This window comes from Phalacrocorax carbo, chromosome 3 (assembly GCF_963921805.1).
Source record: "Phalacrocorax carbo chromosome 3, bPhaCar2.1, whole genome shotgun sequence".
NCBI lineage: Eukaryota > Metazoa > Chordata > Aves > Suliformes > Phalacrocoracidae > Phalacrocorax > Phalacrocorax carbo.
This window is the reverse complement of record NC_087515.1, coordinates 72,239,011-72,260,630: the sequence shown is the minus strand read 5'-3', so window position 1 is coordinate 72,260,630 and position 21,620 is coordinate 72,239,011. Positions and strand designations below refer to the sequence as shown.

At 43.3% G+C, this 21,620-nt stretch overlaps 1 protein-coding gene across 1 annotated transcript; it reads right to left on the bottom strand.

The window, feature by feature from the left end:
- Window positions 1-285: 285 nt before the first annotated feature.
- Window positions 286-19,194, bottom strand: SERINC1 (serine incorporator 1). The gene is made up of 10 exons (XM_064447381.1): window positions 19,032-19,194; window positions 13,075-13,236; window positions 11,503-11,696; window positions 6,731-6,810; window positions 6,403-6,540; window positions 5,274-5,443; window positions 5,056-5,146; window positions 3,799-3,940; window positions 3,455-3,685; window positions 286-1,931 (listed from the first exon to the last, which is right to left on the bottom strand). The coding sequence occupies exons 1-10, from the start codon at window positions 19,068-19,070 to the stop codon at window positions 1,793-1,795; spliced, it is 1,386 nt and encodes a 461-aa protein (XP_064303451.1). The 5' UTR covers window positions 19,071-19,194; the 3' UTR covers window positions 286-1,792.
- Between the last annotated feature and the right edge of the window lie 2,426 nt (window positions 19,195-21,620).

The window sequence follows — 21,620 nt, the reverse complement described above, 5'->3', positions numbered from 1 at the left end:
GAGTGGCCACTTGTAAGAGGAGCCAAATCCCCAGCCACAGCTGTCCCTCCATCTTCCCAAGTCAGTGACCTGTTACCCTTAGGTGGATGGGCAGGACACAGACAGATCTGTCAGAAAAATTCACACAGGGGTTATGTGTGATCTCCTGAAGAGCCAGGCCCTAACTGCCTTACAGGTGTACTTTGTGGCCCATCTCATGACCAGTGCTACGAAGCAGCCCAGGAGCAATACAAAACCCTACACTACTCACATCTGGCAGCGGTATGAGACAACAGAAGTCACTGGACATCTTCATCCAAATTTATTTATTAATAAGGTAACAACATTTTCAAACTATTGTAAGCCGCTACTAATCCTTTTACCACCTCAAGTTCAGCTGACATGTCAGACTTCTGCAGTAAATGTCAGTGTTTAGGTGCAGAATTGAAATAAAAGCTTGGAGAATAATCAGCAACCAGAAGTAGCAGTGTAGCCACCACAGTAATGGAGCAGCGTGACCTCTGCTGAAGGCTCCAGGGTCACTCCCAGGCAGGCTGCTCTAGTCTCAAGCAGTAGCAAGTAAGAGAGTGAAATAAAGCAGCTTGCTTACTTCAGCTACAAAGCAGCAAGCACAAAAGCATTTAAGATTCCATAACTGCATAGGAACTATACAGTATTTTAATCAAACAGATTAATGTCTTGCCTCATGCCTAAATTTAGACTTCCTAGGCTCAAGTCCATCTCTGGCAATGGACAACAAGCAAAAATACCTGATACTTCAAAAGATTTCAAAATCTAGAGCCCCAAATATATTAAGAAACACTTCTGATGAAGCCTCAGCTAATGCAAGCCTCCTTTGGTTAGTGTAACTAACTCCAGCGTTCCTTTTTCTCCACTTCTTTAACCACAATACTCAAAAAAAAAAAAATTCCTGTAAAAGGCTCACACAGTTTTCACCACTCGGCTCCTTGCAAACTGCGGTTGTAGCTTAGCCAGGAAAGAAAGTGGCACACAAAACAGCAATAAGTTACAGCACAGCTATCTCGTTTAAACTACTTTAAAAAACCAATAGTGATACATAGATGCACATTGTAAACAGGTGCCTTTAAAACATGCTTCTGAGCATCTGATACCAGGATGTTTTTCCCCAGGGTGTCTGTCCTCCTGCTGGGAACAGGACACGCTGGACCCCAGAGCACTGAGGAGGACATCAGCTCCTCTGCAGCTTCAGGTGCAAGTTTCCCCATCAACCACCTGTGCTAAGGGCACTGCTGCCCCGCTGCGGGAAAAGGCTAGGCCGTTGGTGCCGAAACACTCCAAGATGTCCGGTAAACTCCAACAGGCACAATTTTGAGTCAAAGAGTGCTTACTCAAGACTGACTTTGGAATTGAGGCAACAGGGATCAAAGGCAGCCCCCCCTTTTGCTTGCAAAGCCTGATCTAATACTGTGTTGTTACCCTAGTTAACGCTTGCACCTTTTTTCCTAAAACTATTTAATGCAATTGAGGGGGAAAAAAACCTACTTCCAAAAGGGCTTAATCTTAGATCTAATGCTCCCGAAGCACTCGATCGAAGAGTAATCCTATGAAAACCATCATTACAGCAATTGTCACTGAGCTCAGCTAGAAAAAGTCATTTAGTGAAATGACAAGAGACATGATTCAAGGTAATCATGCAGAATAAAGCAGGGTATACTACACAGATAGCACGCATCCACGCGCTCACGTATTTACAACTGCACTATTATCAGGAATACTGTTTGTTTCAAAGACGCGGTGAAGCGAGCACAATCTCCCGAGAGAGCAGCAGGGCTTAGTCGAAGTCACGGTTTGTAAGAACCAGCGGAGCAACCAGAGTCCACACGTAGAGCACGATGCCAATCCAGCTGGAAGAGATCTTCACCCAGACAGACGGCCATTTGCTGGTCATAGTCTCATAAGAAGAATCAGGACTGTGAAAGAAGGAAAAGAGAAAAGGAGAATTTGCAATTTTTGTTTCCATATGACATACTTGTGCAGTAAGCCACTCTTCAACACTGTTTTCACAACAGATCATTTTCGCTTCAGCTCCCCTCCTCAAAGGACATCCCTACCATTCTTCTTCCAGGCAGCTCACACCAATCTACAAGAACACCATTTGTAAGCTGGTGTCACAGGAAGGTGGAAAGCAACAGCATCCCAAAATATATTTAGTAACGGAAGCTGTCAGGAAGCAGAAATAATTACGAGGAGTTTCTAAGCAAATCTGTGGAAAGGCAGGATACAGGCAGCACTTAGATACAAATAATGCATTTTACCTTGCCAAAAGGCAACATCTAGAAGAATTAATAATCTTGATGTCATATTGACCCAAGCAGGGACACAAATCAAATCCACAGCAGGACTAATACAAACACCTTTCTAGCACTGCTGTTTTGACACAAATTGTCCTTTAAGAAAACATTAGAGACCATAATTTACATTTTTAAGTTCTGAAGAACATCTGTTCAAGCTGCTAACATAATAACAGTTCACACATAGGAGAACTATTTTATTGGGAGGATTTTTTTGAGGGAGCAGACAATGGAATTCACTTCCACCAGAACCTGTCACAGAATGGGTGAGGTTTGAAGGGCTGAGGCTCTGGAGGCCACCAGGCCCAAGCAGGACCCCTACCACCACCTAGCCAGGACGGTGCCCAGGCAGCTTTAGAACATCTCCAGAGGTAGAGACTCCACAGCCTCTCCGGGCAACCTGTGCCAGAGTTCAGTCACCCTCACCATGAAATGGGTTTCCTGATGTTTAGAGGGAAGATCCTGTGTTTCAGTTTGTGCCAGTTGCCTCTGGTCCTGTCTCTGGGCACTACTGAAAAGAGCCTGACTCTGTCCTCTTTGCACCCTCCCTTCAGGTATTTATATACATTGGTAAGATCACCCTGAGCCTTCTCTTCCTTAGTCCCAGCTCTCTCAGCCTCTCCTCATATGAGAGGGGCTCCAGTCCCTTAATCCTCTTTTTGGCCCTTTGCTGGACTCTCTCCAGTATGTCCATGTCTCACACTGGGGAGCCCAGGATTGGACCCAACACACCAGGAATAGTGTCACCAGTGCTGAGTAGATGGGAAGGATCACCTCTCCTTTGACCTGCTGATAAACCACGTCCCATCTCTCCTTTGTCCAGCCCTCTGAACCAGGCATGGGCCCAGTGTTTACTACTTTTTAGTTGTTACAGAATTCAAGCCTCTGTCCTGTTCACTTCAGGAGGACATATTTCAGCAGTCCAATGAATCATGAGAATTGTCCTAGAAAACATGACAGGCACTTGTGAACAAGGTTGGCTGCTCCAATTTCAAATATAGTTCATTTAATATAGATCAGACAGTATACTTCCTTTGAGATGTCCCAATCAAGACCTACTCCTCCCAGCACACAACTTATCCAGCAAAAGATAGCATCATGTATGATAATACCCCGTGCTAATAATGAGCAAACGTAAATACCTGTACCAGTTGGTAAGCGTCATCATGATATACAGCGATGCCAGGAAAAGCATGAAATGAAAGAAGGAGTAACTGTAAGTAACTCCATCCCTCTCGTTATCTATGGCTCGGTGAACATCATCTCCATCATCAAGGGCACCGTCACTCCTGGGCATTCCATCCTCTATCAGTGTTGATTCATCACTGGTCAGCATGAGCTTGTTAACTTGGCTGTTGTTGGATGTTCGGATGCTGGATTTGACAGGAGACAACACGGTACAGTTACCCAAATAAATACAATTTAGTATCTGACAATGAGAAGTAACACAAGTTAATAGGATTTCTTTTTTTTAAAGGAATCTTACCTTGAATAGAGAACACACAGCAAAAACAAAACCAGTCCTACAATTCCTTGCGCATCCCACCACTGAACTACCTGACCTTGGGTTGGAATGGTGGTGCTGTTGTAACCAATGATGCTCAGCAAACTTGGGTTACAGCGCCTATCTGGGGGGGGAAATTACGTGTGTTAGAACTTACGTAAAACAAGAGCAGAACAAATACTTAATAGTACATTTCCACACTGAATGCACGGTAACAGAAAGGAACTTTGACTGTGACAGTCTTGAGGTAAAAAAAGCTTTTAATCTAATTTTAGCCTACCGAGTCTCTCTAAAGCAGGCAAATGACAATACATGGCATAAAAATCTATCTCTGGGAGCAGATAAAAGGATTTTACACTTATATAAGATACTCATCAACTGCTTTACTGTTCCATCTCCTGTAATTAAATGCAACAAAATAAAAATGCTCTGCATATTAAGCTTTAGAAATTCTACAGCTAGAAAACAAGTTTGACAAACATATCCTCTATAGCTGGGGTACCAGAGTCACCTCAGAGTTGGAGGAGAATGCTACAGAGTCAGTTTCGTATTATCAACAGTTCCCAACCCACAGAATCCACAGATGAAACAGCTGAAAGTAGCAGACAATCTTATTTCCCCATAATTACTGCAGGAGTCAGATATGACTCATATGTATCCTGTTACACAGAAGCACAGAAGATTGTCCGTAATGAAGATAAAAGGCCAGAGACCCAATTAAAAACACCAAGATCAATATTTGGCAGTTTATTTTAATCACCAGTACGTCTGCATTTATTTATTTTTAGAGATGCTCAGCTGTTTTCAGACACAAGAAGCATTGAAAACATTTATTAATACATTTTTTTAAAATCCTCAGCTCAGAAAAATATAATCAGTAGCATTTCAGTCACCAGGTAAGAAGCCTGAAACTTGGCAGGGAAATGAACCTTCCAGACACCTTGGAAGAGTTGTACTCACCTGCAAGGTCTAAGCTTTAGAATGTTGCCGCCCTGCCAATAACAGGTAGAAATTCTTCCATACGATAAACATAAAATCAAGTGAAGAAACACAGTATCTTAGGAAGAACTATTTCTTCGGTATTATTACAGAAAGTTGGTGCAAGGGGAAGGAACACAAACTAATGAGTCCTGCCTCTAACTCGCATGCATTACAGAACCCCATTCTAATAATGCCTTGCAAAAAGGTGAAGATGCAATTTACTGCTGCCCAAAAGCCATCTCTGGCTACAACTCTTACCTGGTTCATTGGTCATAGCTGACCAAGTCAAATACATTGTATAGACTGTGATCACAGAAGACTGCAGCAAACCGGATCTTGGCTGAGATTCCTACACAAAGTAGTCATGAAACAGCAAAGTTAGGCAACCGAAAGCCTCGGGCACAATTCTATTCTAGGTTTCTGGGACTGATAACACAGGCAAAAAACCCTAAAAGGTAACAGAATTAAAGCTATACCTGAATCTTCGGCAGAATTGACATTACAGAAGCACCAATACACAGCAGCATATTAACGCTGATAAATGTCTTGTTTTCAGAACAACCTTCTGGATGAGTGTAATAAACGTAAAACAGAACAATCGCTACTAGAGACAGCAGGTAATTGACAGCGGTAGCTGACAGCAGAGCTGTGGAAAGAGACAAGAACAGAGTTAAGCTGGTTAATAATGGAGAGTATGAAAATTGAAATAATATTGCATGATTATCAGGTTTTGAATATGGCATACAATGACAATCAGAGGGCAGCTCTGGGCACTGAAACGTAAAGGAAAAAGTTCTTCTCAATACTCCGAGGTGTGAAAAAGATGACAATAAATGGGAAGCCTGAAGCCATACTTGATTCTCCAGTGCTCTAACAGCAGCCCAGCAGAGCAAATACGAAGGAATACAGTTACGCTACATACACTTTGGCTAAAAGTTTAAAAAAGAAACTGAAGAACTACTTCTCCAACAGAAGGAAAACCAAAACCTTATTTCCAAATTCCATCTTATTAAAAACAATAGAGCGCAAAGCGGCCATTGCATGAAGACGGGCTGTGCTGTCTTTTGAAACACCTAAATTATCGCATCTGGAACCCTTTATTACAATCAACATATTGTTTCTCCAGCGAGATCACTTGTACTCTCCTTCACTATCTTGGCCTTTCACTCAGCACATACCTTCAAAGAATGACCAACTGGCAGATAGAAGAAACAATTATTTGACATGCTTATGCTCAACATGAAGCAGGAACAGGCTAGTTCATTTTTAATCAGCGCTAAGGTGCAACAGAACCTGTAACTGAAAAAAAAAAATCCCAAACCTATAATTGCCACTTTCCTGCTGTCATAAACTGACGCCCTGCTCCCAGGGGCTGGAGCCGATCACTCAGAGGCTGCTGCCCCTCTCCCTGTCCCCCCACCCCCTTATTTAACTTGACACCAAAAGGACAGCAAGACAATGGAGCTGAACTATGTCATCTGAGAAAATGATACTTACGCACAAAGCAGCCCTTCTGCACTCTGGTAAAACACACTACTCAGTGAATAACTTATTCAACATAATGCACAATGGATTTTAAAACTTGATTATAGCACAGTCCTTTACCTGCATACCAGCATCTTGAGTTTCCTTCCTCCATTTTTTCAACCCAAGATTCATTCCAGGAGTGGGCAAAGTCAATAAGCAAGACCAGCTGGATAAGAATAAAGCAGAAAGCTCCAGCCATACCTACATAAAACCACACTAAAAGAGAAATAAAACAAAACCAGTTCAGAACCATAATTTACTACCCTCTCTTAATGTCCCTGAACACAGAGAAGTGCTACAGTTACGCAGCTACAATTAAAACTACAAGACATCAGCATGCAGTTAGCTTTGTTTTAAAACCAGTTATGATTGCACCACGATACCATGAAAGATAATATTCCCTTACCAGTTGTAAATGGTCCCTCCGGTATGAAGAAAGCTCCAACACTAATTGCAAGTGCTGTTGCAAATTTAAAGAACCAGAATCTAAAGGGAAATTTTTTTAAAAAAATAAGAGTCAGGCAACTGCTGAAGTCTGATCTAATTCACAAAAACTTTAAAGTACACAAAACACACATCCTTAAGAGCTGTCTCTTTAAATCACTCATTCTTAACCCACTTCTTTTGAAGTAGGATAAATATTTTATCTGCCCAAGATTTCTGTTCTCTGGAAAATTATGCTTAAACTGTGCTTGATACATTTCCCAGAGATCTCATTCATGTGGCCAAATGAAGCCAGGGTGGAATATAATTGTGAGGTGTTTGGATTCTCTTTTTTTGAAGAAGGTTTTTAACTAGAGCAGTGAGATTATTGAACTGCCTGCCTATCAGAAAAGTGAGCTACAAATATCCCTACCTGTTTTTAATATCAAAACCAAAAAGGTAGGAGATCTGGTTGGTGCCTACAGTGACAGAAAACGTTATGCTGGAGTTCCCTGCCAGTCTCTGTTCATTTCCTACAAGAGACATGTACAAAATGATGGATTTTTCCCACCTAACTTCAGACTCTTTAGCTCTACATCTGATGAAGATTTATCCCAACAACTAAAGCAAAGGATTTATCCTTCACAGAAAGGACACTATCAAATTCTAAGTCCCCATTCCAGTGCAGCAGCATTGGATATTCCCCCCCCCCAGTAAAAGATAAGTGCTTATGGACAAACAAAACAGGTCAGATGTTTCCTAGAAAGGAGACGAGAAAGTATCTTCCACCAAAGATTTGCCAAGCTCACCCCAACTACAGCCTGTGTACAAATATACCCTGCACAGGGATCTTCAAATCAAAAGTTATGCCAACAAAACTGTAAGAAGGTGAAGACTACTTTTTCTGATCACAGTGATGGGCAGCTCCAAATATAGGCATGGAACCATCTACACATACTTCAAAACTGAATATAGGACATGTACCACACCCCCGCAGTGTCAAACACTTGCATAGTTTTCAAGTTTTCTATCCCTTCCCATTTTTCCCCCTCCTTTGAACAAGTTTAATCTCTCCTTCTGGCTGTTACAGTCAGGCGACAGTGACCAGAGGAATAAATTCCAATTGTGCGGAAAAACTACGTGAGGTGACAGAAGTGTAGAATATGGGAAGAATGGACTAATTCACTTGGATGTAGAAAAGTGACTAAACCCAGCCTAAAAGCTGAATTAACTTACAACATTTACAGTGTCATACACTCCCTACTAAAACTACTTTTTGAAACCACATGTGGAATTTTTTTTTTAAATCAATATCATTCACCATTATAGAAGTAAGAACAGGTTCAAGTTTGTAGGAATTTCACCTCTCATTCCAGACTTTCAGGGACCTTAATGCTCTACCTGTACAACATGCCTAACAGACTGAAAAAATTCTTATCTGAAATAACACCTACAGTTGGTATGCATTCTGTGCAAGCCAGCAACAATCCTGTGAAGACATAATAACTGATTTCTTCTACTATTATTATTAACCTGAGGGAAGAAACCATTCCAAGTGCTGTTACAAAAGCAAAGAAGTTGAACATTGGCACTAAACCACATTACTGGGCTTAACTTGTAAACAAGTATGAAAAGTTAGTACATATACATGGGAAAACCTAACATCTGAGTATTTCTGGTTCACGTCATTGCAAGGCCACTCTCCATAATCTTCAAGAAGTCGTGGAGAACTGGGGATGTCCCAGAGGGCTGGAGGAAGGCAAATGTTACCCCTATCTATAAGAAAGGCTCGAGGGAGGAGCCGGGTAACTATAGGCCCATCAGCCTTACTTCAATCCCTGGGAAAGTTATGGAACGAATCCTCCTGGGGGCCACCACAAGTCAAACGAAGCACGTGGTTGGGAAAAGCCAACATGGCTTCACTAAGGGCAGATCGTGCTTGACAAACCTGGTGGCCTTCCATGACAAAGTGACTTGCCTGGTTGACATGGGGTGGGCAGTGGACATTGTCTACCTGGACTTCCCCAAGGCCTTTGATACAGTCCCCCACAGTCTCCTCCTGGAAAAATTAATGTGTTATGGCCTAGACAAGTGGCCTGTGCAGTGGGCGGGGAACTGGCTGACAGCCCGCACCCAAAGGGTGGTAGTAAATAGCTCTTTCTCAAACTGGCAACCTGTCACTAGTGGAGTCCCCCAGGGATCAATATTGAGCACCATGTTATTCAACATCTTCATAAGTGATCTGGATAATGGCATCAAGTATAGCCTGATGAAGTTTGCAGATGACACCAAATTGAACGGGGAAGTAGACACTCCAGAAGGGAGAGCTGCTCTGCAAGAAGATCTGGATAGGCTGGAATAGTGGGCCAGCAAGAACCATATGAAGTTCAACAAGGACAAGTGTAAGATCATGCACCCGGGAAAACAATCTGGGAGTTCAGCACAGACTGGGATCCACCTGGCTGGAGAGCAGCTCTGTGGAAAGGGACCTGGGGGTCTTGGTGGACAGGAAGCTCAACATGAGCGAACAGTGTGCTGCTGCGGCAAAGAAGGCCAACATGATGCTGGGTTGCATCAACAGAGATAAAGAAGTCATTATCCTACTCTACTCAGCACTTGTCAGGCCACACCTGGAGCACTGTGTACAGTTCTGGTCCCTGCTATACAAAAAGGCTGTGGACAGGCTGGAAGGGGTCCAGAGAAGGGCCACCAAGATGATCAGAGGACTGGGAAGCCTGCCATATGAGGATAGGCTGGGAGAACTGGGTTTGTTCAGGCTCGACAAAAGGAGGCTCAGAGGGGATCTCGTCACCATGTACCAGTACTTAAGGGGCAGCTACAAAGAAGATGGAGACTCCCTTTTTGGAAGGAGTCACATGGAGAGGACATGCGGGAATGGACAGAAGTTGCTCTTGGGGAGATTCCGATTGGACACCAGAGGGAAATTTTCCACAGTGAGGACAGTCACCCATTGGAATAGTCTCCCCAGGGAAGTGGTTGACTCGGCCACGTTGGACACCTTCAAGAGTCGGCTGGACAGGGTGCTGGGCCATCTTGTCTAGACTCTGCTCTTCCTAGAAAGGTTGGACTAGATGATCTCTGAGGTCCCTTCCAAACTGGGATTCTGTGATTTCAAATCACAGACAGAAAGATTACATTGCAAAGTATTACTGAAGATACACACAATTTCAAAAATCAAAACCCATTCTTTTCATAAAGCTACCTGTAATGGAAACTATTGAAGCAACTAGCTATTACAGAAGTGTTGGAAGTAATGTTATTAAATATTTTACCAATAGCAGCTGAAAAGCATCATTTTACCCTTTACCCTAGTGCTGACACTAGATCGGCTCAGAAGAGAAACTTCTGTAAGTTGCATAAATAGTACCAAAATTTCTACTGGAGAGCAGAACACCAGATAAGGGTATTGAGAAGATCACAAACACTTAAGAAGTGGATTTAGGTAAAAAGATTCCACATCATGTAAAAGATGTCTTTTATTTTAACAACAAAGAACAAAAAACCAAACAACAACAACAACCAAAACAAACCACACCAAACCAAACAAAAGCCACACCAAAGCCACAAAGCGTTGATATGGGATGTACCTGCACCATTGTCTTCTTGCTTGTAACAACTATGCTCTCCTGAACAAAGCCAGGCAGAGGGAAAGTCTGAACTGAGTTACTGCTGCTAACAGATGTTAGTACTGTACCTGGCCTCTTCTTTAGACCAGAACAAGACAGAAGTAAACAAAGCAATATTCTGCTCAGTCTTAATAATCTTCTTTTCCTCTACAGGAATCATTTTAAGTTTTTTGCTCATTTTATGCTAGAAATGTTTACTCTTACTATACTGAATATAAAATAAAATTACTTCTTTTTTTATGTCTTAGCTGTTCACAGCTTCCATTAAATATAACCATCTTTAAAAAGTAGTAGTCTAAGCAATCACTGTGACCGCCAAGACTAGGCACCATAAATGGTTTTACGCTTTTTAATGCCGTGCCATACTACAAATATTTGCTTCTCCTTGGTTCGAGAAGCTACATTACACATAGGCTGAGCCTGGATGAAAACTACCACTTGTGTCAACCGCAAGCTGAAATTCCACTATAAATAAACTTCCATCTGATAATCCTAACCATAAAGAAATACAAAAGAAAAATTTACTGGGAAGCTCAGAAACTAAATACATAACTTGCTCCTCTTTATGCAGTGAGGAGACTGAAGAAAAGATAGCACAGAGAAAAGAGGTATGTTATATATCTATAGAGATATAATTGTTATAGTCTTTAAAATAAAACTGTTTACAAAAGAACAAGCCCTTACAAACATCAAAGTTAAGAGGAAAGTAATTCCTAGAAGACAGATGAGGCTTTTAAATCTTCCTATTTGTTGAAGAAGATCTCAGTCGAATGAAACTTGGTACCATTATTTATCTCTGAATTTTGACATCTTTGGACAAAATAGAATCTCTAATCTTGGGCAACCTCTGGACAGATTATCCATCGTCATAGACCAGGCTCTAAGAAGTGACAGCCATGTGTATCTTTTCCTCTTACAAAAATTAATCTGCCAAGAACTAATAACTTTGAATGCCCTCTACTACAACAACACTCCTCCAGCTACTATGAAACTCTTTGTGGAGCGGTAAGTTTGCCCAGCATGCTCGGCCACAGGCTCTATTTTCACAGTAGCTGTATCTCACACACACCCCCATAGCACCCGTCTCAGCTCTCATTTCTGTTCTTACCCATTGTGCACTGCTGCTCTTGGGTCGTTGCTGCTCTTCACTTTGATCATCAATAAGGAGAAGAGAAGGAAGAACATGGCCATACCAAAGCACACACGGTACACAGCTTTGTAACCAACGAGTACATCACAATTCACATGGCCATGCACACCAGGAATAGTTGTTCCCATCCCTCCATCACAAAATCCAGGAATCTGTGACAAATACATGATACTTCAGTGACCTTAAAAGGCCTCCTGTGAATAAATACCTATTAGCAATTTATTAATACAGGATTCATTAATACTGTAGCATCGTGCAACTATTAGTGTTGCTAGAAAATACGATACTGAAGGGCTATATTGTTAGTTACAATCCAACCAGAATAGTAAACACATTCAAGGAAAAAAATTCCACAGAGGCAAATTCTAAACAAAAAGAAATCTTATTAACAGTGGGGTTTTTTTTGTTATTAGCTAGTTCAGAACTTCTCAAAGAAATGCAGTTTTCACTTGTTGATCTGAATCAGGAGATAAATAAAAGACCTGGGATTTGGTAAATTTGACCTGACAGTTACTACCAGGTTCATGACAGCCAGGAGGAAGCAGCCTGCTTACACCTCTTTAAAACAGAAACAGCCTCCCCCTAAAAAGTAACATCACCACTGATTAGAAGTATCTGTAACTTCCATATGAAACAGCTGAGACTATCCCTTCCAGTCACTACCAGGACATGAGCAACACCTTTTTGAAGTTAAATTACCCTCCAGAAGGCTGTCATTTTCTTTCCTAGGTGACTAACATGGCTCTTCCTGAAGCTCTAATGTGGTTACTATACCACACTGAAATAAACATTTACAGATCAATCATTCAGGCAGAAAGAAAATCAAAAGCATGCCTAACAGAAGTTACTACCTACTAGAAAAAAAAGAAAAAATTAAAGTCAGCAAAACAAAGACTAGCAGAACCAAAGCACATGCAACCCCAGTTCAGTGAATTTATAAGCTCTCCCATATCTCAAATTATCACTCTGTAGTTCTACATGCACTGTCGTATCTTCATGTAACTAATAAACTATAAAACCCTATAAGCACTTCCTAATTTTCTTAGTGAAAAATATGCTATTAGTGAAAAATACTTTTGTTATGCATTTACAGACTTCAAAATAGAATTTTAACTAGTACAGCACAATGAAACTAGAAGACATCTTGACTGTGATTTTTTTATTAACAGCAATCAAAATCAATCAAGTTCCGCAAATACAAGCATCTCAATAATATATAATTTAAAACTCCACATATATAAATTACATGTTCTTGTTTGTTATAAGATTCTATTTTTTCTGCTCTGAGCTATTAAAGAAGAGGTACAACTTCAGGTCTAAATAGTGTTTTTCATCTATGCAGTGATGGCTCCACTTTGTTTATGGTGATGGTTCTTTGTTTATTTGATCTACAATTAAATTAATGGCGACTGAAGCACAGGTGGCAGCACAATTATGTATTTCCAAATGAAATGCACACTTTCAAGATGTCATTTACAATTATCTGTGACATTTGTTCTACCAAACATGTTAGCAAAGAAGTAACCTGACCTTCTTCAGCTGCTCTTCCATGCCTGGTATTAACATCACACAGGCAACGCTGACGCCAAGAAGTAAAAAGAATGCATAAATCAGCCGAGTTATGGTGGAGTTGTTTCCACTGGGGCAGCATCGGCAGAGCAGGCACGGGGCACTTCCACATAAGCACGGTACCTGACAGAGAGGCAGAACATAAAACAAATTCTTTAAGAAGTTTTGCATGGCTAGATTTCTAAATATTTAATCAGGCTGTGGAGATCATCAGAAGTATGGATGGAAAATGACTCACTCTGCATCTCATCACTAGTGCAGACTAAGCCGCCGCAACACGTTAAGCAGCCCCCTCACAATCTTGGCAGCGCTGCCTAATGCACCACTGTTCAGTGAAACTAGTGCTATGTCAAAAGTAATCATTTATCCATTCAGAAGAAATAAAGACTGGATTCAGGCTCATTTGTCCTCTTGAAATTTATTTCAGTTCAGCTAAATGAGATGCAAGGATTGCTTTTAGTTAACAACTACATCCCCCCTTCCACAGCTGCAGAGATTAAACACATACACACAACTGCCACCTAGGTGCACTTTCAGCATGTGGCAGAGATGGGCCACAATCCTCACTGGGGCCATAAACGTTACTGGAGCACAAACAGTAGGTAAAATGGCCTAAAGCTTCGGTTGTAAATTATTGCGTATTTAGCAGCTACTCACATATCGCATAATTCTGTTAGCTGGCAAAACTAACTTATGCAATGTAGAAGTTAGAAACCGCAAGAACAAAGCAAACAGAGTACACGTATTACCATTGCTACCAAATACTAACAGCAAAAGCACATAGGAACGACGTACAGTTGTAATACTATGAGGGGAAAAAACAGGACAAAATTTACCTGTATTTAATTCTTAAAGAGAAAATTGTGGGAAGAAGGAGAGGGAGCAGATAGCACATTTTCACCGGGGGGTGGGGGAGGAAGTGGGAAACCTACTCCATCCTTTTGCAATTTTCTGCCACTTGCTGAGTGACAATTCAGGAAGAGAAAGAAGGGCAAGGTTCCACAAGTAAACATAAGCCAAAAGAGGAAAGGTACAATCAAAATGTTTTCTTTTGGTTTGGTTGGTTGAGGATTTTTGTTTTAATTTACAAATAAATTATTTTGCCTAGAAGACATGGGAAATCCCAGTGAGCAGTTAACAGCTAAGTTTTGGACACCACATACTTTTCGGCTAAGGTAAAGTTACCAAGCGAGCGCTGCCCTATCCGAGCTGCAACAGACCATGCAACCTCTGGCAAAGATGCTAGACTGGATGTAAAACCGAGCTTCTGCCCCGGCACACCCGCAGGGACACCTCCACCATGTGACAAAAGCCACGGGTGCTAATCACCGCATGGAAGACACCTGGTCAGTCAGTCACATAAGAACATGACTAGTTACACGGCCAGATGACCAGTGCATGTCAATCACCCAGTATGACTGGCATGCATCAGAGAGAGTTAAAAGTTTAGTCATATGACAAACAAAAACACCAGCAATCTGCGGCTACTGGGAAGGCCCCAGGGCTTGCAGGGAAGAGCAGACAGGCTGCCACAACTCTCTTGGCAGGCTTGCGAGAAGCCCTCAGGAAAAGGCTCAGATTATCCGTTCTTACAGGTTCAACTAGACCCATACACTGGACCCACAGACTGGGTCTTTTAAATAATCTCCTTGCATGCTTTTTGTACTGTGTTCCTTTCCGAGGATGGAGGAGCCAAGAATTTTCACCCAACTATGCTAGAGAATAATTTTTAAATTAGCAAACTTCACTATTAAATTTGTCTTGCTAAAGAAGTGAAACTAGGTAGAGTGGCATAAATATTTCGATATGTAAAACATATATTGCCCCTTTTAACCTCTTCCGCTCAATATCGTTACAGCACAAAGGGTAAGGAGGTGTTGATTCCAGGAAAGGTTTCACCTCAATACAAGAAAGAAATTTTTTAAGGCAAGAACCATCAGTCAGGGCAACAACCTCCCCAAGGACACGGCAGAGTCCGCATCACTGGAGGTTTTCAAGACGCGACCGGACAGGGTGCTGGATCCTCTCATCCAGGCTCCCTTTCCCACGAAAAGTTGGACCAGATGCTCCTTCAAGGCTGTTCTGTGTCAGCAAGCAACTACATGAGGGGCATCTACACTTAACAAGGAGGAAAATCATGGCAAATATTGGCTGAGGACACATCAGAATTTTATAGCGCTAATATATTACACTATTCCCTCCACACATAGAAATAACCTTTCTAGTGAAGAATATTTCTATTCTCTCCTCCAAAAATTACTTTCTTGAACTAATTCTGTCTGCATTAATATTTTTAAATACTGTTGAACAAAAGGTTGAATTTGGCACAGTAGAATATAAGCCTGAGCTCATCTGCTGCAGCAAGTTTGGTGCAAGGACCTTCTGGCATAAAAGTCACTTCTCTGGAGAATCCCAGTGTTAAACTGTTTGTTAAATACATAAGTAATTCAAGTAGCTTTCTCCTGGGTGCATCAAGGGGAACACAGATGAATGTATGTTTCTAGAGACAGGGGAGGTTTGCAGCAGCCAACATAAGATGACCGCCCTCCCCTCACAGAGAAACAACATGCTTCCAACAAGGCAATATACCTCATTTAAGTGTCTGAGCTCCAACACCAGCTTTAAAAACGCTTTGTCCCCCAAACAGCCCATCCTTACAAGCTGCATCATGCACATTTTTGAACAACAGACCTATCGATAATTGATATAACTTGGCCACTTCTACAAGGAATCACATTACAGTCCAAGTCCCTCTTTCTTTCAGCAAGACAGAACAAAATATACACCATTCCAATGAAATAATATTATCGTGCTATTGGCAAAAACACTTCGAACAAATAACAGATTTCAAAAAAGAACAGAAAGCAAAGAACATTTAGCCCATGGAATTGAGTTTATCAGCAGGAGAAAAGGACAGTTTGTGTCACTTTCTTTCTAAATTCACATAACACCTCCTACAAAACAAAAAAAAAAACCTACAGTACAAACAGTAAGATACCACTACACAGACCAAAGCTTAATATTAAAGTCCCCACCTTAGTCAGAGACGCAGACAAGCAATTATTCTGCCATTAGTTTTGAGCATCCTTGCTTAAGGATGCTGGGTCAACACTTACTAAGTCATGACTGCATAGACCTATTGCCATCCATTCACTCTTGGACCTACCAAACAACTCACACGCCTGCACGTTTGAGAAAAATAAGCAGCTCAGTGCTGTTCACTGAGGCAAAATAAGAAAAGGTGGCCCACACACCTATTCTGGGAGCAGCCAGCTGGGCAGGGAAGTTAATTCATGCCTGCTAAGCCAGTCACTTCATTCTCTCAGGCAGTGGAAATTGCAGGAGGAACACATAACAAGATGAATACTGCAGGAGAGGGGAGGAGAGAGAGGACTCCGCAAAAGCACTGAAGGTCAAGTGTTACTTCCCCGATGCACACAGAACAAGTTTTTAGTATCAAATGTAATCTTCTTACTGGGGTAGTGACCAAACGATTATGTACTGAATTAAGTATTCACAAACACACTAAGCCACCCCACCGGGCCTATTCAGGTGTTAGCCACATCATCCCTACTCATATGCCTAAAGGAAGTGGTTCAGTCAAGATCTTTGCCTTGACAGAGAGTATTAAAGTGAGCAAAAGAGCAGCTGAACTATTTCAGAGAACGATGCAATAGAGGCAAGACCCAGAAATGTGAAAACAGCACTGCCTGACCTAGTGCCCATCTAGGCTGCCAGGTGAGATGACAGTGCTCTTAAGGCCTTCCCCCCATCCCAACCCCCATCTCTGACAGGCTCATCTTTGCTCTTAAAAACACTGACCCAATACATGGCCTGACCAGCGCGCGGTAGGGCAGAGCTACACCCAGCAGCAACACCACACAAAAACCCCAGAAGAAGTAAGAGTACGGGGCCAGGTGCCGAGGTCAGTTAGCCACAGCAGCTCTGCGCGGCACAGCGACGCGGCCTTGCAGAGAAGCTGCACAGCTGAAGCAAAGCCGGCACCAGCATCCTCCCAGATGAAAGAGGAGCAAGTTTCCCTGGCCGTGGCACAGCCCTCGCTAGCACGAACCCCGATACACCTGGCTCCCCTGCTACCTCACCCTCACAGTTTGCTTCTCTTTCAGAGTCACAAACGGTGTTTATACTGACATATCCTTAGAGACCTAAACAGACAGGTTTCTCCTCTAAGAGCTACCCCATAGGCTTTAAGTGCCGATTAGCTGTGGTTTTAAATGCAGAAAGGAAAAGCAACACTTTAAAGCCACTGGGGCGGGCAGGGAAACCCAAAACAAAAGAAAACCAAGCTGATTCATTTAGGTACTTTAAAGGAAGGGATGGGGGTTAGTTACCCACAGTAAATCTGACTTAATCAAGATTACATGCTCATGTAAATGATTTTATCTAAAAGACCATTAGCTGAATATCTCTGTACAGAAACAAACATTCAAAGGCAAGAGCAAGTGTACAGGGATTCTTCATGCCCTACAAACACCAGCCAGTTACCAGAAAGGCTGTTTATGCACTTGAAAATGCAGCATACATTAACTCAAATATTTTAACTAAAACCTACAGTTACGCTGTCACTTATTATTTGACAATAATTAAAAACGTTAAAGGTAACTATATTCAGCTAGTAATTACAGCCTAACTGGCTAATCTATTAAGTAGTGTTTAAAATGTTAATTAAAGCAAAATGAACACTGACAGTACTTCGTTAGCAGGATATTATCAGTGGTCTCGGCACTTTACAGGCATATCAGCCTGGAAGCTTAGTTTATACAGATTAACCACTTCTATGATAATTTCACAGAATTAGTAGAGGAGATTAAGGAGTTAAGTATCACCTCTCTACTTAAATATCACTCTGTACTAGTGGAACCAAAGTTCCTGTACACTGATAGCACAAAAGACGAGTTTGAACCAGTATGAGATTTTATGATTCGATCTATTTTATGACTCGATTTACGATATTAAACCATTAAATTGCGTGTGTGAACTCCCGTTTAAATATACATAATTTCATTTAATCCAAGTATGGCACCGCGTCTTTGGTATGGAAAATTCAGGTTTTCCTAACCCAACTGACACTTTCGACCCAAACGTCTGAAGAGTCTCAATCCACCTGACCGTGTCTATTTGCACAGGGACCAGACTTGGAAAGACACATCACTTGAGGATAAAACAGCAACGCCTCAAGTGAGAGGAGGCCTGCCATGCCGGATCTCTGCGTTTCTACGCACAGCGCTACCAGTTTTAAGCCCATCTCAACTACCGTTTCCCATCAAGAACAACGGCCTGACGACGCTCGGCGCGGCGGCGGCACCCCCCGCACCCCCCCGGGCGGCGGCCGCAGCGAGGAAACGATGCCTCGGCGAGACAAAGATGCTACAAAGGGCGGAGCTGCTCAGGACAAAGCCGTACGAAAGAGGAATTAAATGCGATCGTTAGGATCAGGGGAAGAGGCGAGTTTTACTTTTCCCGAAAGAAACGTCGAACTTCATCAGTATTTAATCAGACATTGACTCCTGCCACAGCCCTGGGGAGGGGGATTCCATCGGAGGCGGCGCCGCCCGCCCCGCAGCAGCGGCGCGGCCCCCCGCGTCCGTATGAAGCGCCCCGCCGAGGGGCTGCGGCGGGCCACGGGGAGGCCCGGGGGGCGGAGGGGGGGAACGACACCGGGGCCCGCCCCCGCCAGCCCCGCCGCCGAGGGGTCCCGGGCTCGGGGGCCGGGGAGAGGCGGGGGGGGCCGGTGGGGCGCCTGGGGAGGCGGGAAGGCAGTGCCAGGAGCGCCCCCGCCCCCCCCCGGGAGACAAAGGCCGGGGAGGGCCCGGCGCCGGCGGGGGGGGCAGCCCCGGTCCGGAACCGCGGCGGAGCGGGAGGGTCAGGGAGCCGCCGCGCCGCCCGCCACACCTTACCCAGCTCGCCAGGGAGCAGAGGCCCAGGACGCCGCCCATGGTCCGCGGCGGGGGCCGGGGCCGAGGCCGGTCCGGCTCGGCTCGGCTCGGGCTCCTCAAAGATGGAAGCGCCGCGGCCTCTCGAGGGGGTTGTTTACTGCTCCCAACAGCGCTTCCGGCTGCTGTGACGGCAGCCGCTAGCGTCACTTCCGCAGGGAGGCAGGGGGTGGGGCCAGGTCCGGGCCTAGGTTTAGGCTTAGGTCCAGGTTTAGGCTCGGGCTCGTCATCTCCGAGTTTGTGGCTGGGCAAGGTGGTGGCCTGCCCCGAGCAGCGCGGCTGCGGCTGCCTGCGTCGCCGCCGCCGGGTGTAGGTCACTTCCCCTGATGGGTTAAAAGGATCTGAAGTGGTTAAGAGTTGGCTTGTGCTGCGTCCTGGCCTTCCCACCCGTGCCTAAACCCGGGAGTGCCAGAGCATGAGAAGATGCCGCCGGGAGCAATAGGGTGGTGTCCCTGCAACAACCCCAGTGCTCGCAGTGCCTCTTCCCAACACCTCCAGAAATCTGGGCTGGAGCTGGGTGTCTGTAGTCTCCCAACTTCCTTGGCAGCACTAAAGGGAGGCTTCATCCCATAAAAACTGTATAAAACCATGCAAAATTTTCACCACATCAAATCTCATTAGGGACCTTGTTTCTTACAACAACTAATAAGAGCATTGAGCCTGCAGGACCCTCTGGCTATTGTCATGGTACTAAGAAGAAGATGAATGTAGTCCAAAAAAGTCCAAAAAAGAAAACAGCCCAAAGAGAAAAAGTGTTCCTCAAAAATTTTATAAAATAATTGGACAATCGGTGAACAGAAAATGTACATTTTATTAATACAGACATCATAATACTGAGGATACTGTCTCAGCTGAAAAAATACAACCGTTTCATCTGTCAAATGTGTCTTAATAGCCAAAAGTAGACGCTTAAGAAGGATAAATAATTAAATTTATATATAAAATACTTAGCAGTATGGGGCAGAACATTTCATATGGAGTAAACAATATGTAACTTAGTTTTACAAATGAAGAAACATATTTTGCTCTCACAAGTTTGTTTTCTTACTAACATATGAAGTGATTATAGTACCACATACTGAGCTACGGCTCAGGCTGGACTTACCGATGAATGTTGCCCAATCTATAATTGATTTTAAAGGCAATTCTATTTTCAAAACCAAGATCAAATGTGAAAAGAAAAAGCTAGAGGGAAACTTTTGCAGCCTGAAGGTTTAATGCTGTCATTGTTCTCCAGTGATAAAAAAGGGAATGGGAATAATTAAGGAAATGGTTATAGCTATTGGTTTGAAAGGTGAGTACACAGAATGAGTGGACATTGAATGCCAAACTGAAATAAAATGCGGCATGCTTGTCCTTACCAAAAGGTTAAGAAAGCTTTTGAAAGTCTCCATAAAAGTAATAATGTTGGTAGGGTGGAGGTACTTGAGGGTGAGAGATGGGATCGACAGTTAGCAAGGGTGCATCTGCTCCGTAGCTAGTCTACTTGCCAGCGGCCACCAGGCTCTCCTTGGTCTGTTGCTGATAAGCACCTCTTAGTCTGGCACTGAGACAGTAGCTGAGGTGCGGACAAGCTCTGGTCTGAGCCTGAAGTCTGAGCCTGAGCCATCTTCCCCCACAAGGCTCACTGTAGTGCAATGGGACCTTCCCCCATCTTAGGCAGGGTAATGGATGTGGATTTGCAGCTGCAGCGACAAGGAGAAAAGACATGGGGGAAGGCAGGCAGCAAGGGCTGGTCTCTCTCCTGCTCCCTGTCACAGGAGCACGAGGCTTGGGCTGTCAGTGAATGAGGATTTGGTCCTCCTGCATCCTGTGTCTCCTCAGAAAGGCAAAGGGAGAGCAGGGGGTGGGGGAAAATGTTGGGAGTCCCTTTAGTTCAGCCAGTACATCCACAATAGTAATACTTAGTGATCACTTTTGTTTGTGCAATAATTTGAGCCAGTAAAGTGTGCTGCGTTCATCTTCTACATAGCACCACCACAACAGCCAGAAGGTCCTGCAGGCTCAATGTCAGCTCACAGCTAGCACAGTGGCTTGCTTTGTGTGACGAATTCATAATCTCTCAGAACAGGAGTCCATTCCCTCTCCTTTGAGTAGCCCTTACTCTTTTCCAAATATGAGTTGTCATTAGTTACAGATTTTTTCTGCCTCAGTATTCCCACAATCTTCACAGTGTGCTTTTTTTTCCTTACAAAAACCTCTGGTAGCCAAGGCAGACTATTTCTGAGAGACCAGCCTGATCTCTTTTCTTTCAGAATATTAAATCACATCGTTGTTCCCTGATTCTTTCATTCTCTCTGCTGTCTTATTTGGAGCATCTACTGTGGAAAGATACCGAAGCTTTACATACACTTCACTGTATCAAATCATCCTCCTCCTCCTTCAGCACACAACTTTTCTAAGAAACGGTAGGAGAGAACCTATCTGCTACAGGAATTTCTCTTCTGGAGTTTTATTTCATTTTCAAGTCATACAGCTTGCTTGACAGCTTTAAATCATATCGTGAAGTCTTGGTTCTGTAGAAACTAGCAGTTGTTCCTCTAGAATCTGGAG